The 9,579-nt window shown below is 58.4% G+C and overlaps 2 protein-coding genes across 9 annotated transcripts in view; both read right to left on the bottom strand.

Annotated features, from left to right (window-relative positions):
• Positions 1-1,218: 1,218 nt before the first annotated feature.
• On the bottom strand, positions 1,219-6,824 carry GDPD3 (glycerophosphodiester phosphodiesterase domain containing 3). 8 transcript variants are annotated; one of them, XM_029947454.1, is made up of 11 exons: positions 6,099-6,824; positions 5,793-5,835; positions 5,445-5,580; positions 5,298-5,343; positions 5,055-5,173; positions 4,867-4,956; positions 4,415-4,548; positions 3,099-3,158; positions 2,943-2,994; positions 2,081-2,320; positions 1,219-1,414 (listed from the first exon to the last, which is right to left on the bottom strand). In XM_029947454.1, the coding sequence occupies exons 1-11, from the start codon at positions 6,235-6,237 to the stop codon at positions 1,277-1,279; spliced, it is 1,197 nt and encodes a 398-aa protein (XP_029803314.1). In that variant the 5' UTR covers positions 6,238-6,824; the 3' UTR covers positions 1,219-1,276. The 8 variants fall into 8 exon arrangements, with proteins under 8 accessions (XP_029803314.1, XP_029803316.1, XP_029803318.1 ...); XM_029947456.1 differs by having other exon boundaries at positions 2,081-2,233; XM_029947458.1 differs by lacking the exon at positions 2,081-2,320.
• A 94-nt stretch (positions 6,825-6,918) lies between these two features.
• The window catches only part of MAPK3 (mitogen-activated protein kinase 3), a gene marked incomplete at its 5' end in the record, with an annotated part of 6,805 nt that continues 4,144 nt past the window's right edge, over positions 6,919-9,579 (bottom strand). The window contains 5 exons of the mRNA XM_029945705.1: positions 6,919-7,519; positions 8,349-8,503; positions 8,597-8,706; positions 8,873-9,004; positions 9,385-9,499. Of these exons, the coding sequence (XP_029801565.1) occupies positions 8,381-8,503; positions 8,597-8,706; positions 8,873-9,004; positions 9,385-9,499 (480 nt within the window). The remainder of the gene's footprint in view (positions 7,520-8,348; positions 8,504-8,596; positions 8,707-8,872; positions 9,005-9,384; positions 9,500-9,579) is intronic.

Below are 9,579 nucleotides of genomic sequence, written 5' to 3'. Positions count from 1 at the left end.
GGCCGGCCTCTGGTCCCGGCGGCCGCCGCGGCCAATCGGCGCGCCGCATGCAAATTAGGGGGCGCGTCACACCGCGGCCAGCGCAGGCCTCGGCTGCCCTTCCCCCTGCTCCGGGCTCCGGCCGGCCCGGAAATGCGGCTGCGGCCCGCAAGCCAGCCAGACGGCCCCGCGGCTCCGGTCTCGTCGTCCCTCTGGCCTCGCGCGGTCCTTGAAGGGGCGAGTATCTGCGATCTGCGGTACCAGACCTGGCGCGGGGTTAGGTGTCTGGACGCACGTCTCCGGGGAGATAATAGCCATCATTATCTGCATTTAACTACCCTGTACCCCACTCTCTTAATCCCCGCAGCAATCCTAGGAGGCAGCCTTTGTTCCCCATTTTACAGGGGAACGGAGGTCAAAGTGGTCTAGTAACGCTGGGAAGAGGCACAGTTGGAATTCTCACGTTGGTCTGATTCCACCGTCTTTGCCATAGCACCGGGACAGGCTCTTGGAAGGGGAGAGCTAATGGTGCCCCGTCCGTGTTAGATCTCCGGGAGCCAGAGCCTGGGAACAAGCCAGTTTCTAGTGCGGAGCATCACCTCTTCCAGGCAGCCTCCTCTGATGCCCCTGCCTCTGCAGGCTGAGTTGGGTGTCTGCTCTGGGCTTCTCACGTGACTCTGAACTTGAAAATGTGTGTCTGCCCTAGGTGACTTGTCTTGTTCCCAGCAGTGGCCCCAGTACGCAGCCTGGCCTAGAGCAGCCAACACAGGTTTGTGAGACACATGATTCATTCGATGTATAAGGTACTAAGGTTGGAGAGGGTTGAGGAGTTTGGGGGAACTTCTGGAGTAGATCTGGGAGTGGCTCGTTGGAAGGGCTGAAGCAGATGATCGACCTTAAACTCAGCCTCTGAGGCCATGCCCACCATCTGCAGCCAGGTGAGGAGGCACACCGGGGCGGATGAAGTGCCTTGTCCTGTGCCCGAGGCTCTTCACAGCCTCAAGAGAGTGGGACCTGTGGCTGGGAAGGGGCAGGAACCTTGCTTCCTGCAAGGGACATTCCAGAGGAGAGAGGAGGCCAGGCTGGCCCAGGGTGTGGCATTACTCTGGGTCTGGAATGTGGCGCAACCAGTGGGTCAGGGTGGCTAGGGCCCTAGACTCTGGCCTCTTCAGCCTTCTGCTGCCATCTGCAGTCTGCTAGGGCCTCCCACCCATGCCCCCCCAAACACCACAACGTGACTAGTAAGAAAATGTTTATTGAGGGAGAGAGAGAGGAGAGGGCAAGGGCCTCCGGGCTGTTAGGAGGCCAGGGCGGCCCCGCCATGGTTGTCCAGGTAGCACCTCAGGGCTGTGGGGTAGTCTGTCATGACACCAACAGCCCCCAGGCCATAGGCCACTTCAAAATCGGACTCTTCGTTAAGGCACCAAAAGACCACCTGAGTGGGGAGGGAGGGGGTTATAGTTACCTAGAGTTCACCCTGGAATCCAGAGGGTAGGAGCTCTCCTCCCCAGTGGAGACCTCCCAGCAGGGGGAAGCTGGAGTAGCTGGTTAGGTAGTCAGGAATTTGGCAAACTGGTTATTAAACATGGCCATTATTAACTATTAAATTATATAAACCTGTAATTCAAAAACTTTTAAAAATGAAGGTAATAAATACTCAAAACCCATCACTTCCTAATTATTTTACTACATTTTACTATTCCCTACACTGTCGCATCTGCTGAATGTGTAAGGTGGAAACACTACCCAGCTCTGTGCTCAATGACATCCTGGTGGTCGTCTGACACTGGACAAGGGGAGAGGATGCACGATCAGGGAAGTCATCTGCTGCTCAAATCAGAGCACTTTTTCCCTCCCCTGGAAAGCCGGCTGTGAGGTCTCCCCACCTGCCCGAATCTGAGGCTGGTCTCCATCTGTCCTGCTGCCTTGTGGGCACAGAGGTAGGGAGAGATGGTGTCTGTACCCTGGGCAAGTCCCTGGACCTCTCGGTTTCTTAACGTAACAAATGGGAGTGATAGGCCGACCTCCAGAGTTGTGGTGAAGGCCCACAGAGTCGGGGTGCCAATCTGAAAGAGGCGAGTCCTCCCCCTGCCTCACTCACCCCCACATCCTGGCTGTGGAGTGCTCGGCCCATCAGCCAGCTGGTCCACCCAGCCCACTGCTGACGCTGCAGCCCAGGATTCAACTGGATCAGGTCTCTGCTCTGCTTCAGGCCCTCAAACGCTTCCCTTCCTCCAGGCTGAAGTCCAGGTTCCTTAACGGATGTGCACAGGCTGCCTGCCTGGGCCTGGGCCACCTTCTCCAGCGTCCGGCGCTCACTTCCTCCACACCGCATCCCAGCCTGGTGGAACCTCTCAGTTCCTCCACCTGCCCCCCGCCCCCAGCTCCTCCCAGCTTTCCCACAGGCTGAGCCTGTCTGAGATCTGTCTGAGATGCGCTCCTTTTCCTCTCCGTGCAAGCCAGCTCCTCCTTTCACACAGAGGGCCTCCTGTGACCCTGCCGACCACAGTGCCATTTCCTTTCTGTGCGCTTGGTGCCTGTGATCGCCTATTTCCTTCCTCTGCCCTTGATTTGATGGTAAGCTCCCTGCTCCGTCCCTGATACCAAAGTGCCTGGAATGCAGTGCATTTTCAACAAAGGTTCGCTGCAAAACGTCCAAAGTGGATGCTCAGGGGAGGGGCTGGGCTGGGTGGGTTTTTTCCCCAGCTCCACTCACCCCCTCCTGAGGAATCAGGACAGGAGGTTCAATACAACACCATCATGATAATGGCTACACTTAGAAAGCCATTACTAAGTGTCAGTTAAATATACCATTATCCCCATTTCACAGATCAAGACACTGAGACTCTGAAGGTGACCTACCCAGGGGACCCAGTTAGTTGGGGGCAGAGCGTTCGCTGGATGCGGTGCTAGGCCCACACTGGGAACCGCCCGCCTGTGAGGGGGCGGCGGCCAAGCCTCACCTGCACTCCTCGCTGTTGCAGGTGGTGGATCAGACTTTTCCTCATGAGTAACCTGGTGGGTAGAGGGTGGCAGAGGCCATGACGAGAGGGCACTAAGGAGAAGGACAGTGGCAGGTCTCCATGGGGACAGGCCACCCAGCATCCTCACCCCCTCACCATTTGGTAACCACAGCTGCCAGCTGGTTCAGCCCAGAGCAGGAGAATGGGAAGTAGGTCCTGCAGAGAGGTGGAATCATGATCAGCCCCCCTGCGTCTCACTCTGTCAGGGCTGGTAGTGACCCCTGAGCAGTGTTACCCTGGTGCCTCTAGAAGACCCCCTGCAGCTGCCCCTGTGAAAAACTCACCTGTCGTTAGTGAGATTCTAGGTGTGCATCTCTGCCTCCATACTTGGAGAGTGTACCCTCCCCCGCTGTTGTACAGAAGAGGAAACCCCATTTTGGACAGCTAAAGTGACTTGGCCACGGTGTCGTAGCCAATCTGTGGTGGGGTCAGGGCCAAGACCGGAACCCAGCTTGATTCTCAAGCTAGATGCACAATCTCAAGGCCCCCTGGTTGGGCCTGACCAGCTTCTTGGGACCAGACGACACTCCAATGGGTTGGCTACTTGCCCACGATCAGCCTGCGTCAGGGATGGCTGTAGAGGCCCTAGATGATGCCCCAGCACAGGCTTCGGGGTCAGACCCAGACAAACCCAGGCCCTGCACTTCTAGCTGGGTGGCCTTGAGCAAATTACAGAACCTCTCCGAGCCTCAAGATTCTCCATGGGTGCTGTGGGGGTCATGATTCTAGTGCCTTCTGGGTTGCCACAGGTAAAGCTCTGATCAAAGGATGTGAAGACACTTTGCAAACACAAGTTCTGTAGTCTAATGATGTGTTTGTAGCCAGAGATCGTGGGGGCCGGCTGGGAGCTTCCTTTGGGAGAACAGAGGGGAGAAGGCCAGACCAGCTGCCACCCAGTTCTCAGAGAGGGAAGGGAGGGGCCAGGCTTTCGAGCTGGTGAAGTATCCAAATTCCTGATACTTCACCCACCAGCTGTTACTTTGTTAATCCCCGCTCTCCCAGCAGGAAAAAGCTTGCTTTTACTTCTGAGAATCAGAGAATGATACTAAAATTGATTAGTATATGTCTCCCAGAAAGACTATAAGCTCATCGAGGGCCTTACCCCACTCACACTGGGCGTATTTGCTAGTGTAGCCGCACCCAGAACAGAGTGGACATTCAATAAATATTTGTTGGATGAAATGGATGAATAAATGAATCCTTAGTCCTAAAATGCCATCAACACATATTGGCCCAGAGCTTCAAAGTTCCTCGGTATTGGTGAATGCTCACTGAAAACCACTCTCTTCAGGGGACCTGGGGGTTATCCTTGAGGGTGGTCTGGGAGCTGGGGACCCTGTGTAGCGGGGCTTGAAGTAGGGGGAGTTTATCAGGGGACAAAAGCTCTGGGAAGGCAGGGACCCTGTGGCTACCTATTGATGATGGTGGGCAGGAAGCACAGGAAAAACCTCTCCGGGATGGACGCAAAGGGCAGCAATCCCAGGTAATAGAACAGCACCATCCAGAAAGCTCGGCCGATGGTGAAGGAGAATGGCATCTCGGGGTTCTGGGAGGCAAGGGGAAGGGGGAAGAGGGTCAGCCTGCCCCCAGGAAAGCAGAGAGGGGGCGCGGGCTGCAGGGGAAACAGTGTTGGACATTCAGGGAGGCCCACCACCTGCGGGATCGGAGCTGTGTGTCGGCCCAGCATTCAGGCCTAGCTGATCCCTCCTGGGCCCCAGCACCTCTCCTCTCCACATCCTCCCCTTTGAGACCCTGTGCAGGGCTGGTTCCTCCACACCACCCCGGACCTGTCCAGCCCAGGCCCCTGGAGGCTCCAGCGCCTGGCAGGAGGGGCGGCTGGAGCAGGGAGGGAACGGGGACTCACAGCAGCCCTGCACTTGTTCATGACCGAGCCGTTCACTGAGGCCCAGATGGTGATTTCATTTCTGTCAAAGTGCCTCACCAGGTCTGCGACCTGAGGGAGGGGGAGGGGGAGGGGGAGGGGGAGAGATGAAGGGCAGCCAGGCCTCTCTCCAGCCCCAGGCCGCCACCCACCCAGACCTGCAGTGCCACCTTGTTAATGAGCTCTTCATTGTCCTCTTTGATCTCCACGCTCATGGGCATCCGAGGGAACCTCCGGAATACGTCCTCCAGACACACCATGCGCCGGTCCGACCCCTGTGCGAACTGACCTGGGTGGGTTGTGGCCAGAGGGATCAGAGGGGGCTGGGTGGGGTGGGAGCCCAGGGGGAGGGCGCTGAGGGTCAGAGAAGAGGGGAACACAGGAGGTTGGTCACGGTGAGGTCATGCTCTCACCTGGTGAGAAGTACACCTCCAGCTCCTCCTTGTAGAGGGGCAGGTCCTGGGGAGAAGAGGGAGCACGTCACCAGGAGACACGTGTGGAGACACCGTGGCTCTATGGGTACAGCGGCGGGGGAGAAGGGGTGCTGGGGCAAGGCCCACCTTAAAGTCCAGGCTGTCCATGTCCCTGTTCACGCCTGACTGGCGGGACAGGTTCTTGTCGTGTGATACCACCACCACACCATCTTGGGTCAACTGGCAGTCAAGCTCCAGAAAGTCGGATCGCTGGGCCATGGAGCTGTGGGAGTGAAGGTCAGTGCCGAGGGGCCAGGGGAAAGGGACAGGAGAGACCACAGGGCGGTGGGGAGGTTTAGGGGAGCGTGAGGCCAGAGTTCACGGCAGGATAGGCAGGCTGTGCACTGCACACCTCCAGGGGGCCCTAGTCACTCAGACTTGGAAGTGAGTGGGCCTCCTGGTGTCCCACGGTTCATGGCTGGCAGGTGCACTCACTTCTCCATGGCCTCCATGGTGTTCTCCAGCCGCTCTCCAGATCCTGTGTAGGGCAGCTGCGTGGGTCTCCGGAGCCTGGCCTCCTTCTTCTCCCCTCACCCCTGCCTCTTCTTCCCCCTTCCACATCCTGTCCTGCCACCCTGCTCCCCTCCTACCTGGGGTTCTGCCCCCTTCCTAACAGTCAGCCGCTTGGATCTCCCCCACTGCCGTCCGCCCTGCCACCTTGCTGTCCTTACTCCACCCTCAGTAGCCACCATTGTTATCCTCCCTTCCAAGCCCCCCCCCCGCCCCCCGCCCTCAGCGCACCTGCTCGGTGGGCCCCCAGGCGCGCCAGGAAGACTGGAGCCCGGGGTGTGTGCAGCAGGCGAGGCCGGCGCAGGAAGAAGATGGACAGCATGGCATAGCTGCCCAGGGCCGGCAGGGCATAGTACAGCAGCGAGCTCATGGCCACGCTGCCTCTCTGGCTTCTGCTGCCACACGCTCGGCTGCTCCTGATGGACTGCGCTGCCTGCGCTGCCTGCCTTGGCCGACGTAGGCTGGCTCAGCCACCGGTAGCCACCACACCCCTGGGACCTGCTGATCCGGCTTCCTGGCCTCAGGCCAGGCTGCAGGGCTCAGCTAGGGACAGGGTATAGGCAGGAGAGGCGCCCAGCAGCTCTGTTCTCCTCTACACCTCCTCTAGACCCTCCAAGGACCCCAGCACCCTTCTCTTCTCGGCCATGCTGGGGAAATAAGCCCCCCATCCCAACCCCTCACTGGCTCGGCCACAAACCTCCCCCCTCCCACGGGGGCTGGTGGCCAGGGTTTACGACACACCGCCCTTTGCCATTTCCAGAGAATCCAGGGGTGTGTAGGATGTTCCTGAGTCACCCCCAAATCACCCCCAGCCAGTGATACGGGTAGCCATTCGGGAGGGGAGAGGGCAGTGACTAAGCAGAAAATTGACCCACTCTGTCCGGAGTCTGGAGCTCCTTACACTTGCATCTTCAACCCTGGCCAGCTGGGGAGCCAAAGAGCACCAGGACTGGGGAAAGCCACCCCACTGGGAAGTGGCTGGGCAGGCGAGGCAGTCCTCAAAGCAACGGTTAGGGCGGGGCATCGGCGGATACAGACAGATCCAGGGCCATCATCTACACATCTCTATATTTATATATTAGATACAGGCACAGGGGCGGGCAGGGGCACCAGGCTCTCCTTGTGCCCCGGCTCCACTTCTGTTCACCCACGACACACAGGCAGCAGGGGGTGTTGTTAGAGGTGGCAGCTTTGGGGGTGGGGGCTTAGGCCTGGGCCCTGCTCCTCAGGGATACTAGCCCTTGAGCCTTAGGAACATTCCTTCAGGGAAAATGGGGCGGGGTTTTAGTGGGTCAGGGCTTGCCCTGAATCCCTACTCAGTGTTCCCCCACCCCCTCACTGCCCTTCAGTAGGTCCTGGGGCAGCCAGAGCCCTTCCATTCCAGAACTACCAGAGACTGGGATCGCCAGGGTAGACAAAGGCAAGCTGCAGAGGGAGGTTTGCGTGGGGGCCACCTAAGCCCCTCAGGTCCTGGGAGGGGAGGGAGAGCGGGCAGAGGGAACCTTGGCCTGCCTGAAACAGGAGGCCAGAGTAAAACTAGGGAATGTGGCCGGGCCCGCCCTCTGCCCTGACCCGGGCTGCGGGGGTCTGGGTGGGGCACAGTGTCCATTTTCTAACAGTCCAGCAGGGGAGGGGCAGGCAGGAGGCAGGGCCTAAACAGAAAAAGGCAGGCAGGAAAGGAGCCATTAGCACCCACCAGATGACCGGCCAGAGCCCTGACCTCACGTTCCCTCATCTGTTCCTCACAGCTGACTGGGATGTGCCTTGTTTTCCTTGACTGTGGATGGGGATAACATCAGTGCCTATCTCAAGGTGCAGCTGGAGGGCTGAATGAGTTAATACACATAAGCCTCTTGCACCAATGCTTAGTGCCCCAGGTCTGCTCTCATCATCAGGATTCTCCCCAGGAAACTGAGGCACAGAGAGGTGAGGTGTCTTGCACAATATCACACAGCTCTGACTAAGGGGTAGGGAGGAGTTTGAGCCCAGGTGTGTCTGCCTTCCTTCCATCAAGCTGCAGCTGGCTGGGCAGACGGAAAGGAGACTCGAGGAAGGAGCCCCGTGTGGGTGGGGGTGAGAACCACTGACCCGCGCGCCAGATGTGAGGAAGCTTGGCAACTGGGTCAGGCCGGGTACTGCTGGCTCCTCCCAAAGCAATTACTGCCCCACCTGCCTCTCTGCCCATACCGGAAGAGCCGAACCTGGGCTGTCCCTCAGATGGGGGAGAGGGCCCCCGAGGTCCCTGGAGCGGGGTGTGCAGGGTGCAGGGGGTTGCCAGGTGGGAGACCTTTGGGACTGGGGAAAGGAAGATGGATGTGAAGAACTGGTGGCCCCCAGGTCTGTGGCCGGGGCAGGCTCTAGCCTTTCTGTTGCCACCATGCACATGCCTCCTGGGCGTGAACGAGCTCGTGACTGTATGGAGGCGTGCTGGGCACACTGGTATCGGCTGAAATCTGTGTGTGGGCAATGGGGAGCACTCACCAGGCCTCAAACTGCAGAGATGTCTGTCCAGATTAGGGGGCCTCCAGTGCCCCAGGCTGGAAGCGGGCGGTCTCCTGAAAGATGAGCTCCTTCAGCCGCTCCTTGGGTAGATCATCCAGCTCCATGTCAAAGGTGAAAGGCTCCTCAGCCACTGGCTGGGGTGACAAAGAAGTCAGACACAGGCCAGGTACTGACGGACGCCCACCCATCCATCTACCCGCCAGCCCTGCTGCTGGTGGCTGGCCCACCTCATCTGTTGGGTCGTAGTACTGCTCCAGGTAGGGGTGAGCCAGTGCTTCCTCCACTGTGATCCGTTTGTTGGGGTTAAAGGTCAACATCCGGTCCAGCAGGTCAAGGGCTAGGTAAGGGCAAGAATCAGGGGTCAAAAGGGAGGCTGGAGAGTTCCCAGAAGCATTGCTTTGCCTTTCATGCCAGGGGTCCTGTCTACTCAGCCAGCTGCTTGGCTCATGTACCCTCCTCCGCACCGTGTTTTTATCGTATGCTGATTCCCATGTCTCTCTCACCTTTGGCATCTGACTTGGGAAAAAGCTTGGTCCAGGCCACCTTGGTCTTGGAGGGCAGAGACTGTAGGTAGTTTCGGGCCTTCATGTTGATGATACAATTCAAGTCCTCCTGGGATGGGGAGCCCAGGATACCTGTGGGTAAGGCAGGGGCCTTAGTGAGAGCTGTCCTCTCCCTTCTGGGAACAGAAGGAAGGAAAACTAGAGAAGCTAGAGTCCCCACCAACAAGCTCCAGGACCTGACAGTGAATCTCTCAGCCAACACTATGGTGATGAAGAGCAAGGGGTCTGGATTTGGGCAGCCGTTATGTTCAAATCCTGACGTTAGCACTTCTAAAGTGTGGGGTGTAGCCTAGCTTTTCCCACCTATCGAATGGGGATAGTATCTGTATCTCATGGAAATACCGTGAGCTGCCGTAGGGGCTCCACAGGTGGTGGTACTTTGACTGTGAAGAAATCTCACCTCCCACTACTCTCCCCCACCTCCCCACTCAGCTGGCCAGGCCCCCCCTCACCCAGAATGTGGTTGAGCTGGTCCAGGTAGTGCTTGCCAGGGAAGATGGGCCTGTTGGAGAGCATCTCAGCCAGGATGCAGCCCACAGACCAGATGTCGATGGACTTGGTGTAGCCCTGGGGAGGAGGAGAAAGTAGTGGGCTCCTAGGCCAGCCTCAGCAGGGCCCTGCTGTTTGGGCCAAGCCACTACTCCACT

This window comes from Suricata suricatta, chromosome 8 (genome assembly GCF_006229205.1).
Source record: "Suricata suricatta isolate VVHF042 chromosome 8, meerkat_22Aug2017_6uvM2_HiC, whole genome shotgun sequence".
Lineage (NCBI taxonomy): Eukaryota > Metazoa > Chordata > Mammalia > Carnivora > Herpestidae > Suricata > Suricata suricatta.
This window is presented reverse-complemented; position numbering and strand designations above follow the sequence as displayed.

Bases quoted from the DNA above. Each gene is read 5' to 3' on its own strand.
- GDPD3 (XM_029947454.1), bottom strand. From the start codon at position 6,237: ATGAGCTCGCTGCTGTACTATGCCCTGCCGGCCCTGGGCAGCTATGCC. The intron at 5,581-5,792 runs GTGAGTGCACCT...TCACTCCCACAG, and splicing joins ACCATGGAGGCCATGGAGAA to CTCCATGGCCCAGCGATCCG. The intron at 3,159-4,414 runs GTAGCCACAGGG...ACCTCTCTGCAG, and splicing joins CTGCCCACCATCATCAATAG to GACCTACTTCCCATTCTCCT.